The sequence below is a fragment of the Zootoca vivipara genome, chromosome 6, assembly GCF_963506605.1.
Source record: "Zootoca vivipara chromosome 6, rZooViv1.1, whole genome shotgun sequence".
Classification (NCBI taxonomy): domain Eukaryota; kingdom Metazoa; phylum Chordata; class Lepidosauria; order Squamata; family Lacertidae; genus Zootoca; species Zootoca vivipara.
The window spans coordinates 60945260-60961188 of NC_083281.1; the positions used below are offsets into that span (position 1 = coordinate 60945260).

The window sequence follows — 15929 nt, forward strand, 5'->3', positions numbered from 1 at the left end:
CCCAGAGATGCATTTTAAATAAAAGGACACATTCTACTCATGTAAAAACACCAGGCAGGCCCCACAAATAACCCAGAGATGCATTTTAAATAAAAGGACACATTCTACTCATGTAAAAACATGCTGATTCCCGGACCTTCTGAGGGCCAGATTTAGAAGGTGATTGGGCCACATCCGGCCCCCGGGCCTTAGTTTGGGGACCCCTGGTCTAAGGATAAACTGTGAATGGGTGGGTGGGAACAAAGCAGACAAACTGGTTCCTAGCTTTTTTTCCCCCAACAGAGTTTTGTGGAAAAGCATAGATGTGACTTGATGTGGTCTTAGGTAGACATATCTTTAGTGCTTTGAGCAGAGGCTCTTGCCTGAGGCAGGGACTCACTCAATATCCTGATGGAAAGTGAGCTATTTTAGAAACTTTTGCTTGACTTGTAAATAGACTCAGGGAATTGCATAGAGAGCCACTCTGTTTAAGAGCTGCTGTGAGAAACATTTTCCCATATTAAGAAACTCCTGACACCACCAAAATCAGGACAGATGCTTGAGATTTGAGGATTTCTGAAAATTTTGAAAACAATAGGTCAAATATAAAGGATTTCCTCTTGAATGAAAATATATTTAGCTGAGAAAAAAGAGGAGCATTAAGAATATAAGAGCAGCCCTGCTGGATCTGGCCCACAGCCCATCTGGTCCAGCATCCTGTTCTCACAGTGGCCAACCACATGCTTGTAGGAAACCTGCAAACAGGACCTGAGCACAACAGTGCTCTCTTCACCTGTGATTCTGAGAAGCTGATATTCAGAGGCATATCACCTCTGACAGTGGAGAGGGAACATAGCCACTGTGATTAGTAGATAGGAAGGGAATGAGATGCCAGTGATATGAGTGAGTGCTACAGAATTTTCACTGCATGCAGCTGAGTCCTATGCATGCTTATCTGCAGAAACAAGGCTTGCAAGTGGAGTACAACATAGCCATCGTGACTGATTATCATTGATAGCCTACTCCTTGCACACTGCATTTTGATCTCCCCCGCACTCCCTTCCTGGATGCTTTTATCACACAGCACATACCTGGGAATTCTGGAGCGAGCCTGGAGTGGGGCCATGGCACTCTCAGTGAGTAAGTAATTCCTATCGCCTCCAGCATTTTTATACTAAATATTTTAGAACTGTATTTCAACCTGCTTGACTGTCACATGGTGCCCATCTTGGGAATTGTAGTCCTATACAAGGGTTGAAGTTTTTTTCTACCAGCGAATTCTCCATTTGTCTATTAAACTACAGTCCCCAAGGTAGAAGCTGCTATTTAACCCTGAGCAAATAAGACATTTCTGAGCAGTTTTAGGTTTTGGTGTTCATGTAAAGGCTCTTCCCCCCCCCAAAAAAAGTGCTGCAGGCTCCCCTTGCCCTTCTCAAGCTCTCTCCCTCCAACTTGTCCTCCAGTTGATGATTCAACCTTTTGCAAAAAGAGGTTGCATCACATTTTGCTTTCTGTTGCCCTCCTTGGGCTGAATGCCATTTCCGCGTCCAAGCTGGGGAACATGTTGACAGCAGTGGAGAGAATGAGTGCATTATGAGGTGTCTCAGGCCATGGGCATCAGCTGAGCCTCATGAGCTGCTCTCTGCATGAGCTGCTGCATCTCTGTGCACATATGAGCATGCAAAAAGTGTGTCTGGGGCATTCGGAAAACGCTCTGAGTCCCCCTGAGGGCAAGCTTGTTCCTGGGGAACACTGGAGACATGTCTTCACAGGGACGAGAGAGGGAGAGACCCCTGGTGCCCATGGTGCAGGGGCGTCCTGTATTTGTTCACAAACATTTCTTTCTCCAGTAATGAAAAATTACCAAGAAGGGGTGATTAGGGGATTCGGGCCTGCAGCTGAATTGGGGGGGTCCTGCTGAGCTCTGCTTTCCAAGGTATAATTATCCCAAAGGGGGTTGTCAAGGGGGAAAGGAGGACTGGATTTGGCGCTTGAACAGGGACCTGCAGAAAATTCATCTGAGCTATTAACTAGTAATTACAGAGCACCAAAGTAGCAGGCCCAGAGCCTGGTGTCTGCAAAGCGCTGGAGATGAAAGGCAGCGGTAATTACGGAATCCGCAGGAGGCCAGCAGAGCACTGATAAGTAATGCTTCTTGAGCCGTTTATGGGAGGGGGGGTTGGGAGACACACAGATACCATATTTAATGGAGTAGAAGAAGCTTCCTTTTTATACACTTTCGGAAGATACTTGCGTTCCCATCAGAACAATTTATCCTAGGATGGTGGTTGTGTGCTAAGGGAGACGTAACTCAACAGATCGGTCTCTTTGAATAGGAGAACTGGCTGTCCATCGGTTTTAGGAAAGTGGGAGATGGAGCAGGGGAGAGAGAAGGGCTCCGAAATATATACACTTGGTTCTCCTTAAAGTTGTCCGAAGGGTGCATGGTTTGCAAGGTCTTGTCTCCATTTTAAAGATTGATAGCAAATTTGCACTAAGCATGAAATCCCGGGGTCAGTTTGCTGGGGGCAGCAGCTTGGGAGATTGCTACAATGGCATCGTACTTTGATCTAGAAGAGTACAGTAGTGCATCTTATCCTGGCTGGCCCTGGATTCTTGTAACCAGGAGCATGAGGTTTCTCCCTGACTGCCCAACACATAGCAAAACAGGCAGCACAGTTTTCACAAGCAGTTTAGTCTTCTTAATTATCCGTTTAGATAAAATGCTTGATGTCTTAAGTTTGAATTCAGACACTGCTGTTGACCTGACCTGTGCTCTGATTGCTCTGCAAAGGATTGGATGAGGGCAGAGGGCTGATTGCAAAGCAGGCTTGAAAGTCTTGCCCTTTGCCCTGGATGCTCTTCTCTATAGTCCCAGCAGTGTATTTAAAAGCAGAGGGGGTGGGGAAGGTGCTGATTGTGGTTACTCAGAGGAGAGTGAAGGGCAATCTGTACATGCTCAAATGCATACATGTTTATATACTAACTCTAGTATTTTTGTGTCTTTTTTAAGTAGATTTTTTTTTTAAAAAAAAGGTTGCAGCTAAAGCCTGGTTGCAAAGATAATAGTCAGTGGTTGTTTTACACAAGAGGAGCTAGAACAATCTCCAAAGGGTTGTATAGGAACCGATTCTGTTCCCAGACACACACCCCTGCTTTCCTTGTCTAGCAACAAAGTCAGAGAGTCTCTGCCCGCGTGCACACTAGCTCTTTCTATCACTGACCTGCATGCACAGCTTTTATTCCCAGCTGTTACTGGAATTAATTTACATGAGCCTGATCGTGTAGGCAAGAGCCCTGTCAGTGGCTGAGAGCGCCTGATTTAATAGATGCTTGTATAATGAGGGCAGAATGGAAGAGGCGAAGATCAAGTTCAGTGTCTCCCAGGGTTGTGGGGTGGGTAAAGGGTGGGCGAAGGTGGTCGCAGCAAAGTTTAATTGACACTGACGTGCCCCCTCCTTTCCCACTGACAGGCCTGGTCAGGTGGCTGCCTCTCAGCAATCTCCATCCAGATATATACATCATCTCTGTCTGCAGAGCCTGGCCTCTCTGCCACTCTGGCTCTTCTTTCAACCAACTGCAGTGTCCCTCATCTCCTGCCTGAAATGAAACCACCTCTGGGCCAGAGGATCTGGTCATCCGGGGGTGGGGGTGTTTTGTTTGCTTTTAACGTGGGCACACTTTGGGTGGAATCTGATGACTCCTTTCAGAACTTGCCATCTCAGCACAAACTACATTGCTAAAGCTCCCTGCCCATGTGGCTGCAGGTAAAGAACAGCCCTGCGGTGTAGACAGCAGAACATCTGCAGCATGGAAGACACAGCTTCTGTATAGCCTACAGGAGCTTGTAAAATAAATTCTGGGAGCCACAGAAAGCTGACACGGCCAAGTCAAGCATTTCTTCATAGATTTGCTTATTTTGCATAATCTGTGCACTCCTGTTCATCGCAGGGAAAGGGGGGAGGCTGTCCAGGACTCTGAATCCCCCCCCCACACACACACACACTGAACAGAGGAAATCCTGCTCAGACATCTTCTCTGACATCTAAGGTTTTCCTAGGCGTTATATTGGGAAACCTTCAAGTCTTGAGGCCTAGAAACCAGTCTTGAAGCCTAGGAGCTTGATTAAAAGTGACAAGATGAAGGGTGTGATTGTCAAGATGTTGAGTTCCGTGCCTAACGGGCAATGCAGTGGCTGTGTGGCAATCATAGCTGCCAAGTTATCCCTTTTTAAAGGGATTTTCCCTTATGCTGAATAGGCTTCCTCGTGAGAAAAGGGAAAACTTGGCAGCTATGGTGGCAATTGCAGGTTACACAAAGCCCCAAGTGGCTGAAGTGGGGGAGATTGATACCGGAAGCCACTGGTCATTTTGCAGCTTTTGTCAAACCAGTGACCTCACCTCCAAATGTCTTTGGCAACAAGTCCCATCGGGCCCAGCTAGCAAGGCCCAGCTAGAGTTCCATGTGGGAAAGGATTGCTTATTAAACCACTCTGAGAATTGTAGCTCTGTGAGAGGAATAGAGGCTTCCTAACAACTCAACAGCAACAACACCCTACAGCTCCCAGAATTCTTTGCAAAATTTGCTATGACTGTTTAAAGTGGTATCAGGGTGTTATAAATGTATGGTATAAATGCAGCCTTTGTGGCCATCTCCACCATCTCCCTACTCTGGATTTCATTACGGAATCATTGGTTGTTGTTTTTTTGTTTTAAAGGCAAGCAGGTTTGGTTTTGCCATTCTGCAAACAGTGCAGAGTAAGGGCATGCAGATGACCTGTGAATAGATTAAAGGCAATGCTGCATCCCGGAAATTTCTGCATCCCGGAAATACTCCAGGAAATGAGCGCTTTTAGGGAAGAGACCATTTGCAGTTGTGTTGCTGTTTTGCCATATGAACATTAAGGAAGAAAGGCCACCCCATGGTGACCCAGTGTGTTGGCCGTATCACTGATCCACAGTGAGAAAAAAGTCCTGAGGATTTGCTTCATTTGCTTTGGGATGTGATATTTTAGATGCAAGGGGAAAGAGAGTCCCTTTGCTGTGTCCTCTCCATCTTCCTCCTCTGTTTGCCTCCCCTGCGTCACAGTCCCGTGCCAGGGGGACCCTCCCACCCCTCGCCCTGCAACACAAGCTGAAGAGCAATGCTAATTTTAGCCATGCTAATGAAGTTGCTCATTTGAAATTCTATTTTAAGTGACCCGACATCAGCAGTGCCTGTTTTTCAAAGGCGGGAGCCTGCTGCGGCTCTGACATTCTGGTGCCAGGATGGTGAAGCGCATCATAAGGCTTGTGGGGCAGGAGGGGGGAGTGCTTTGCGTGTAGAATAGTGCCAGAGAAGGGAGTCTAGGAAGAGACGCTCTGCCTAGGAGATCCCAAGCACCCACCTCTAGGTGCCCCAGATCTGAAGCAGCATGTGGGGATACAGTAGGTATGGGCTTTGTCAGGGAATGGGATGGTTTAGGGGAGAAAAGCCTAAAATCTAGAGAGATTGCCTGGGTGGGGTTTGGGCTGGGAGGAGAGAGGAGCCAACTGCACTGTGCTGGGATATGGGTTGGAAGCCAGACCAGGCCAGTATATTTTTCCATGGATAGTTGTGACTGCCCCTGACCCCATTTAAAATTGACTTAAGATTGCAGAGAATGGGGATATCACCTGGTTTGAAGACTCATTACAGAAGTGCTAATTAAGGGACTCCTACAGCCTGCAAGGTGCATGTGCCCCCTCCCCTCACCCACCTAGCTTCACAGATGACAGGGACCAACTCTGGCTGAGTGGCAATTGCAGAAGATCCCTCCTCTTCAGGGAGGGGGGGATTTGCGGACGGGACCTGCTCTACGCACTGAGCAGGGGGGGCGTGTTCGACCCCCTGCTCCACCTATACCTGTTGCCGCGCTCAGGGCCCTGGCTGGCCTCTTTATGCCTTTTCTCAGAATGCTTCCCATGGTCTGATTCCTCCCCTTTTAACTGTGGAAATGATGGAGCAATGGGGTAGTATTTCAGGGCATTAGTAGCAAGGTCTGTGTGTGTGTTTCCTGAGACAGTTCCAAGTGCCTGAAGGGTTTTCTCTCTGTTCCTTCTTCCATTCCCTAAGAGGCATAGGTGTCACAGCCCACATTCAGCACTGGAGAGGTTGGGGGAGAGCATGGCTTTCTTCTAAGGCAGCCCGTCAGCTGAGCATTCATTCCTGCTGACTCCTTATAGGCTAAAGGGGTCCGCTCGATAATCTACCATTTGCACTCTGCCTTTGGCAGAGCAGAGGACATGGAAGGGGGTCAGCCTCCTGAATCAATGCAGACTTGGCTGCAGTCAATAGATAGGGGAGGACCTGCACTGGGCACAGGCAGACATGGGTGCTGCAGATCATGTGAGGCTGCCTTATCCCTGCCCAGCTGCTGCGCCCAGAGACAGCAGCTTGCTTTCTGCAGGCAGTTGCTATTTGATTGGACGTTGGAGCTGCTTCCATGCAAAGGCAGTTCTGTATTAAAAACAGAGATCTATCAAAGGCCCAACCAGGACGGTGTGTGCCCCCCCCCTGCATATTCTTTAGAAAAATAACCATAAATTGTGCAAATGTGTCTCTGTTAGCTGATATTGCAAAATTTCCTTCTATTTCCAAAAGATACCAAAAATAGGAAGAAAGTTTAAGCCTTCATGCCCTTTCATTAGCTGGGGCAACTCCCTGACTCCTGCGATTTCACCAGCGGGGCCTGTGTTTCCAACCTGTTCACTGCAGCTCATGAGGGCTAGGAATAATTTTAATGACTGCTGAGATGCTGTGGCACGAACTCATGTTTGCAGTCATGTGTTGCAATTTTAAGTGCATGGGAGCATCGCAGCTGCCCTGACTTCAGCCTCCACTACTACCGGTATCTTTTCTTTGCGGAAGTAGTTTCCTTCAGTTCCAGCAAGATCCCCTTCACCAGCAGTGTCAATTCTTGTGTCTCTCCCTCCTCTGAGATTCCTTTGGTCAAAGGGTTTGTCTAGGGAGGAGATGAGGGGATCAGGTCAGGTCTCCAGGTGTCAGATATGTGTGCATAGACTTGAATACACAGGGCATTGATGCACATAGAGTCATTTCTTTTACTTGCAGTTTCTCTTCATTTTGCCTAATGGCCCAAGAGCCAGTGCTGTTTTTAGGGCTCTGGTGTGCCAACAGAGTGTCTTGGACTCTGCAAGTGTACTGGTCCACCCAAGAGACCATGGAAATTATGGTTTCAGAGCACGTGGCAGTACAATCCCTTGAACACATACGCACAATATGGCACCTACTGGTTTGGCGTGTTGCCACCTTCCCTTCTACCTTAGCATGGCTACGCTAGGTGGCATCAGCATGCTGTCTCACACCAAAGCTTCATGAGCTGCCCAGCATGCTCTCTGAACCCCTTAATGCCCTGTAGAAAATGCACCCTCAAGCAAGCCTCTCTTCACTCCAACTTTTCCTTCCATTCTGTGTAAACAGATGGGGAAACAGTGAGCTACCCTCAGGCCCGGACCGTGTCAGTGCTTTGATTTCCTTAACAAAGCTCTTTTTCGCAGGAGACGGGGGATGCTTGTAGATGCCTGTGCAGTGGCGGCCTTTGATTTATTTCTTCTGGGTTCTCTCCCCCTCCCCCGCCTCCCCCTTTTCTATTTCTTGGGGGGGGGGACGTTCTGAAAAGGTTCAGGGCTTTTTGTGTGTGCGCAGGCAGATTGTTCCTGGCAACTTGCGGCTGCCTTGCCTCCGGCTGAGATCCTGTGAACAGCTCTTTTTAAGCTTCAACCTTTCTCTTCTTGGGTTCTTATACTAATCTGCCTGAGAGAAAGAAAGGTGTGTGTGTGTGTGTGTGTGTGTGTGTGTGTGTGTGTGCGTGCGTGTTTGGGGTGGGGTAGAGGGATAGAGCTCTTTGTGCCCAAGCCAGGGAGAGAGTGTGGCTGTCAAAAGAAGCAGATATTGCAAGCTTCCATCTTCTTGACATTTTCTCTCAGGGGATGTAGCCACTGAGATCTTTCTTATCCCTTCAGTCCTGGCCTGCACATTCTTTCTCTCTACTGAGAAAGTCTGCAGAACCCTAGTCACCCATGAGGCAACAGTCTCATGGGTGGAGGGCAGGAGGGCTCCACTTGGCCTACCAGTGTTGCCCTCAAGCCCATGTATTTTTGTGCATACCTGAGATTGACATTTTCGCTCTGTGTTTTCAGTTGGAATATGCCTATATCCTCCTTCGCCAAGCCGGGGCCCTCCAGAATGTTTGGACTGCAACTCCCATCAGCACCAGCTGGCACACCTGTTCTTGACTGGGGCTGATGGGAGTTGTAGTCACATCTGTGCTGGCTGGGGCTAGTGGGATTACAGCCTCTAGGGGGCAGCCTAGACAAACTGGATCCGAAGGGATGACCACATAGTTCCTAGCTTGTACTGAATCTACACCAGGAATGCACAGGAGATAGATTAGGATCTTTTGGTATAAATCTCTGAACAATGTGCAGTAGATTGGCAAGAATTTCTGACTTACCAGTTGGTAAACAATAGCAGCAGCAAAATTACTCCCATCATCACTGCCCTAAATTATACTGCTGAAATGGAGAAAAGGCCAGGAGTGGAGTGTGTGTGTATGCGGAAGAACTGTGAGTTCAGTTCTGTTCCAGTACTCCAGCACAAATTCCTGGGCTCAGAATTCTTGAATTTGAATGGCAAGTCTTTTTGTACCAGGCTCTACTTGATGTATCTCAAGAGATCAAGAAAAGAAAGTAGATCCTACAAACAAGCCTGAAGGCTTCCTATCACAGATCTACACCAGTGGATCTGTTATGATGAGGCGTGTGTGTGTGTGTGTGTGTGTGAGAGAGAGAGAGAGAGAGAGAGAGAGAGAGAGAGAGAGAGAGAGAGAGAGAGAGAGAAAATGAATTCCTATGACTGGCAAAGGGCAGGTGCTTTGTTGAGCAGAACAGCTGCAACAATTTCTGCTGGGGTGGAGTTGTTTCTCATTGCCCCGGTGCTGTGCTCCACCTTGTCCCAGAGGGGAATATCTCCCCCCCCCTCCCCTGGTGATCTCTTTGCTTATACTGCATTTTTGGGTACATGGTGGTGTGCTAGCCTGCAGGTATGAAGCAGATCTAGCATGAGTTAGGGTGATGATTTGTCCTGTAATTGGCCCTGCAAATGAACGGGCGAGTGAGTGTCTTTTGATTTGAGTCCCAGAACAAAGGTTTAGGGTAGAGCTTTCCAAACTGTGTGTCGCAACACATTAGTGTGTCGGCTGCTGTGTGTAGGGTGTGTCGCACAAACGCTTCCCATGCTCCTCCCGGGCCTGGAAAGGGGTTAATTTAATCTCTGGTTTGCTAGTGAAATTGAATTAGTGTGTCGCAAAATGATGCAGGTCTAAAGAGTGTGTGACAAACATGAAAAGTTTGGAAAGCTTTGGTTTAGGGTGTGCTGCTCCAGTCATCTCCCAGCTTTCCCTTTCTTCCAATAAAGCAAAGACAGAGATGTGCTAATTTAATAGTTTATTTGAGCAGCCTTCCACCACTGCTATACCACTGCAAAAATTTAGCACATTTTCTCCTGGACAGGGTAGGAAACAATAGGTTACCGTAGATGTTGTGTGGGTATAAACACAGCAGCACAGATAACCCTTGGATTTCCTGTCCAGCTCCACCACACCCTCAATTCTCTGTCCACCTATGGTACCTTCTGTCTTCCGCAAATGCAAAACTTTGCCCATGTAAAGCCTTTGGAGACTCCCCCAGTAGGTAGATGCAGAGTGCTCTGGGGTAGCCATAATTGCCACCTCTCCTCTGTACTCCAGTCCATCACCATTGTCTGGTCCTGTCCCAGCCATTTATCCCTGTGTGTTATATTCCAATGCCAGGTTTGACTCTCTCTGGGATGATGTGACTTGACTCCTTCTCTCCCAGTGACATCAATTCTTCTTTTCATTGTTTCAGGCATGAGCCATGAGCCAAAGTCACCTTCTCTAGGAATGCTTTCAACAGCGACCCGGACCACCGCCACCGTCAGCCCCCTGACCCCATCTCCTCTCAATGCCTCCCTTGTGCCCAGTGGCAGCCCGGCAGCCAACAGCACTTTGTCAGTCCAGTCCGCACCCTCTTCCAGCTTTGCCGCCGCCCTACGCAAGCTTGCCAAACAGGCCGAGGAACCCAGAGGTAAGAGCGAGGGCGGGGGTGGCCCTTTGACCTGCATGAAGTAGAGGGGAGCCAGCACGGGGGCACAGAGGAAGGACACTTTTTGCAGAGACAGGGGAGGGATCCCAGACACCACCCACACCTCGAGTTCCATGACTCAGCTCCTTGAAGGATGTGGCCCAGCCTACTCCAATGTCTCCCCTTTTGTGCACCTGTTTCCCCCTGCTCGGCTCTTTCCCTTCCCTTTATTGCACTTCTCAGTCCCTACTTCTCACAATTGGAAAAGTAGAAAAGCAATGTTTTGTGTCACTCAGATTTAAAAACAAATTGTCAAGCATGCAGTGCATTCAAGATACTAAAACCCATTTCACTGATGTAGCTGTAAGAAAGCAAACCTGAAGGCTGCAATTAAAAAGTATATCATGTTTGAAGAGTGGGAACATCCAGAGGCTTCACTCCAGAAAAAATGCAGTGTATGCATGTACTGTATTGGGGAAATGGACATCTGCATTCATGGGGAGAGGAGTGCATATAGAACGTTAGTCTTTAAGCTGCCTTGTATGTATATCTGCCATTCTATCAGACAGGGCCATTTTTTTCTGTCAAAGCTGCCTGTGGTTTATTCATCCAACTGGTCAGAGTGTTCACAGGTATTACTGAGCTCCTGTGGAAAAGCCCTTTTGGCTCCCAACATTACTCATTACTCTTGCTCTCATTCACACATGCACATCAGGTGTCTTGTTTGCCTAGATAGCAATCTAATAGCTTTTCAGGGTGGTTTTTGCCAAACTAAGAGCTAATGGGTCTTTTTTTGTAAGATATCCCCACCCCAAAATCATATTTTAGAAACTCCAAGCACTTTAGCAAACTTTATCTTGTCATCTTCCACTAAAACTCAAGTGCTTTCTGTAAACTACAGCTGGGTTGGCATTTATGCAGTGCTAAGAGTGTTGGATGATGTCTTGAGCACAGAAGCAACCTACTTAGAGGGACTAAGAGCAGGTGATGGCAAAGGTAGCGAAAGACATCACAGGTAGGCAGGTGAGTCATGGAGAACTAGGCATAGATGGAGAGAGTTGAGGGGCAGCAAGGGATAATGAATTCAGTCTTATTGGATAGGTTTGAAGGATGAAAATAGAGAGAGAGACTGGGCCACCCAGCAAGTTCTGTGACTCCACTTTGTCAGCTGCAGAAGGTTTGACACCTTTCTTATCAAGGTCTCTCATCTGATCACCCCTCATTTTACACAGTGGTGTGTTTTTCCAGATCATCAACCCTTGTAGCAGATGGCCCACAAAAGTAGTCTCCCCTTCCATATTGTCATGTAATCTGTTGGTCTTTGATCTCATCACACTCAAGGGTTCATGGGAGTTGTAGGCCAAAACATCTGGAGAGCTGCAGTTTGGGGGTGCCTGGTCAAGACCTTTGTTAGACCAGGTGCTATGGTTTTCCCCCCTGGCTTGCCTATTTCCATGGTCTCCCACTGGGGGAAATGGAGGGGAATTTCCTGTTGCAAACCTAGCATCATCTTTGCCTGGAGACGGAGCGGGGAGCAGCTGAACTGTTTGTACTGCCCATAGAACCTTCAGCATCTACTGTACTTCTGGAAGAAAGTAAAGGTTCAGGGGCCTGAATTCCCAGTTCAGGGCTAAGAATTGCCTGAAGTGTGACTGTTTTCATGGAGCAGAAAGTGGGAGCCATGTGGGCTTGGCATTTTTCAAGTGCCGGAGCCTCCTGGGTAATGGCCCAGTCGCTCATGCGGCCAGCCCGCTTCTGTCCGCAGCCAGCCTCTGACACCCCGCCTTCCTCTTCCCGCTAAAGCTCTCATTTTATTTTTAGCCGTCGGATTTTGTTCACTTTCCCCCTGCCGCTTGACGGGCTAATGTCTTTCCTCAGCATTGTATCTCGAGGGGGCAGTTTAAAAATTCAATTCAGACGGAGTAATCCAAATGCCATATCATTTGCTGTACCCCGAGAGAAAGTCTGGAGCGAGAGCAAGCACAGGAAAGAGTCCGTCCTTTCCCCCGCAAATAGGCCTCATCGCCGCTGCCATGCTTCATTGAAATTTTATTTTTCCTAAGGCTCCTAAATGTGTTCTTTCACCATCCAAAGCTCCCCCGCTAAATAACAAAGTCAGCGGCTGCTGGGTGCCAGTATGGTGAAATGCACATCTGAATATTTTTCTCTTTAATGGGCTATTTAGCGGGAGCCCGGCTGAAGGCAGGCGCCTTGAAGCCAGCAGGAGGAGGTGGAGGTAGGAATTAGTGAAGCAGCAGAGGGAGGCCTGGTTGGAGCAAGGCAGTGGCAGGGGGGAAGAGAAGGCTTTTTACTAGCACAGGCAGGGAACAGTGCAGCATATCAAGCCCTGGGCTTTATTTCCTTTTCATTTCAATGATTGCCTGCCTTGAATCTGTGAGTCCCAATAGCAAAGGTCTTCACTTCCCCACCAAAAAGCCATGTGGCTGGGAGTTGTAGTCCAAAACTCCTAACCGCAGTGGTTGTCCTCTGTAGTGCTTTGAATACCAGTTGCTGAAAACCACAGGTGGAGAGAGTGATGCAATTCTCAGATCCCACTTCCAGGCTTCCCACTGAGGCATCTGGGTGGCCACTGTGAGCACAGGATGCTGTGCTATATGGGCCAGTGACCTGATCCAGCAGGGCTCTTGTGTTATTATGGCAGTAGTTAGCGAAGACTGGCTTCCTCTGAGTAGCAACAACAACTCTCTAAGGTCCCAGGTGGGGGGACCTTTCTCATCACTTTGACCTTTTAACTGAAAGAGTTTTATCCACTGCTCTTTCTACTCAGAGTAGACCCATCAGAATTAATGGACATGTCTAACTTAGCTTCTTTAATTTCCACAAGTCTCCTCTGAGTAGACTTTAGCTGGATATAACCGTCAGATACTGAATCTGGGAATTTTTGCATGCTTTACAAAAGGTGCTTTACTGTTATGTGTTCCTTTCTGAAAGTTTGAACCCCAACCTGGCTTTAAGGGAATGCAACCTTCAGATACATATTACGGAGCGCTGTTGTGCTCACAGAGTTTAAAAAACAGTTTATAGATCAGTGTGAATAAAGGCAGAGAACAAGGACCCAACCCTCAACCTTACACTGCCTTGTTGTGCTGCCAATGTTAATTGATCAGGAGTACTTCTGTGCCTGGTTCTCTTTGGGTGTACATATGACTGATTGCCCTCTTGCCTTTCCTGAAAGTTACAAGGGGACCCAGGAAGATCACATGTGACCCATGGGGTTGCCTAAGAGAACGAGAGAGTTCCCACAAGGGCCTTGTTCTCCCACAGCTCCTTTCCAGTTAGAAGACTCAGTGGTTGGTCCCAAAATCCTGGGATCAGGCCCACAGTGGAGACAGATCCATAAGTACAAACAGGGCACTGCCTCTCTAACCACAGTCTGCCCTCAGCCAGTGTTCTACTTTCCTGCTGTCCTACCTCCAACCTGCCTTGGGATTGGCACTGCCTGGCAGCTTCCTCCTCCTCCTTAGTCTCATCATTGCCCTTTGTAGAACTCAGTCAGGTTGCAGGGTTTAGCTGGCTCTGCCTGTTGGCCTTCCTGCCTTCCGCCTGCTAGTCTCAATGGGCACCAGCCACCACTGTTTAAATCTCCAGTAGCTGGACAGGTGGTGGCAGCTCCCAGGAGGGAAGGAATAAGAGAGTGATTCTTAGTGGCCTCTGCAGGAAGCGTGGATCACTGCTGTGATGCCAGCAGCTGCACGCGCAAGCCTTCCATTCTCCTTTGACATTATGGGTTTGGTTGCTGGAGCCACCTGGAGAAGCAGATCCCTCCCTGACCCTGCTGTAGGTCAACCATGAGCCAGCCGCTTTCCACTGAGGGTTTTGGAGACTGTTTTGGCACCAGAGCAGGTCGCAGTAGCTGCTTTGTTATTCCGCTGTGTCTGTTCCTTTCAGAAAGTGCTTCCTTTAAACAGAGGTTTCATTGTACACAGCAATTATCTAAATTGGAGCAGAGGAGAGTGAGTCAATTAAGGCTGGCTACACAGCACTGCTTGGTGCTTTTCATGCAGGTGAGCACATTTGTAGTCCCAAGGTGGGCGAATAGCTGTGTTCGCAGTTCAGAGAACAACCTGGAAGCTTCCAGGAACTGCGTGCATCCTTTGGAGGCTGCTGACTGTCATCCCAGAGAGGTGGCTGCTACCTTGGAGTGGGGGAAGAAGAGCCCAAACACCTCCAAACAAGCAGTAGTTAATTCCTCACATTCCAGAGCCACATTCACACCTTTTCTTCAAAACATCAAGGGAGCTGTAGTTTGTTAAGGGTGCTGGGAGTTTTTAGGAGATTCCAATTCCTTTCAGAGGAAATGCAGGGGGGGACAGGGGTCTCCTAACAACCCTCAGCATCCTTAACAAACTACAGCTCTCAGGATTTTTTTTTGGGGGGGGGAGCCTTGACTGTTTAAAGTGGAATCAATAGTGCTTTAAATGAACTGTGTGAATGTGGCCTGGGTCACAATATCTGCTAGGAGGCTGCAGACTGGATTTCACATCCTTCCTCCTCTCCCCATCTATATATGTGCTGAGGATGGTTTACTCAAAGGTGAAGGAAATGTACTCTGCACATGCTTTGAGGCACTCTTTCATTGAGGCTCCATGTGCTTCAGGGCTCCTGGTTCTGAGCACTAGATAAGAGGAAGTGATGCCTCTTGCAGAGGGGAGGAACAGTGAAGGGAGTTTTGAGCTAAGAGAGGGCGAAACAGGCCATTCTAATCAGGCAGCACAATGCTTTGAGCAAAGAGGCAAGGTAGGTTTTAAACAGAGGTAGAGAATGCATTATTGTGGTTGAAATTGCTAGTCCTTTCTGCATAGAGCGTTAATCACTGAAGTCTCCAATCTGGATAATGGGAACAGCTTCCCTCTCTTTCCCCCTCCACCCAAAGGGGAAATCAATTTGTGAACTGCTATAGATTAGAAGATGCCTCACCCTTCCTGCCATCTCTTCCCTCCCTCCTTTCTCCCATTTTCTCTACCATGTAGTGTTTCCCGCCTGCCCCCCTTCATTCTTCCCTCCTGCTGCTTTGCTGCTTAGCCCCTCAAAAGAGACTTTAGTGGATTTTTGACATTGATTTCCTGATGCTCGGATCTCCTCTCCAGCTCTAGTTCCTCTTTGCAAATGCAATCTTTTTTTCTTTTCTTTTTTGGTTCTCCTTTGCAAGCTATATACAAATATCTGCCCCAGCAAAATATGGTTGATAATGAAAAGCGGTGCAGAGTTTTTCCTCTCCGTTGATTTAGATTTTAGCTGCTGCATAACTTGATTGTTTAACAAAAAGAAAAATGAAAAAAAATCCCTTTGCTGTCTTCAGAGTTCTCCGCCTGTCTGGCTCCTGGAGATGAATCGGCTTGGAGATGCTTAATAGGAGATTATATTGGGAAGCGTTTAGGGAGAATGGGCAGACGTGAAGTGTAAAACAAGGGAGTGTGCAGGCTTTCTAGTGGTGGTGGCGGCGTTGTTGGCCTGTGTGTGGCATGGGAGGGCAGAGCACAGCAGTGGTGAGGTCAGTGCTGTATGGATGCACAGGTTCAGCCAGTCTGGGTTTTCCCTGAGTGTGTTCACATGGCCCTTTCTCCAGGTAAGCTGCAGTGACGCTAGTGATGAGAAGGCGAGTGCTCAGCTCTTCCCCACCACATCAGGTACTACTGGGGTGGGGCTGCTTTGCATGCAAAACACCATAATGAAGCACATTGGGGGATTTTTAATGTGGCAAAGATCCAGAGGTTGGCCTCTGAGGGCCTTCCCTATGGATAATTGGTTGTATCCAAGTAAGGCCACATCCACACCATACATTTAAGG

General features: G+C 48.0%; 1 protein-coding gene across 6 annotated transcripts in view; it reads left to right on the forward strand.

Moving 5' to 3' along the window:
- Nucleotides 1-15929, forward strand: part of GSE1 (Gse1 coiled-coil protein) — a 391224-nt gene that overhangs the window by 334924 nt on the left and 40371 nt on the right. For 5 of the 6 annotated variants that reach the window (XM_035120003.2, XM_035120005.2, XM_035120007.2 and 2 more), the window contains one exon: nucleotides 9906-10124. The exons of the other annotated variant lie outside the window; for it this stretch is intronic. In XM_035120003.2, the coding sequence (XP_034975894.1) occupies nucleotides 9906-10124 (219 nt within the window). The remainder of the gene's footprint in view (nucleotides 1-9905; nucleotides 10125-15929) is intronic. 6 annotated transcript variants of the gene reach the window in all.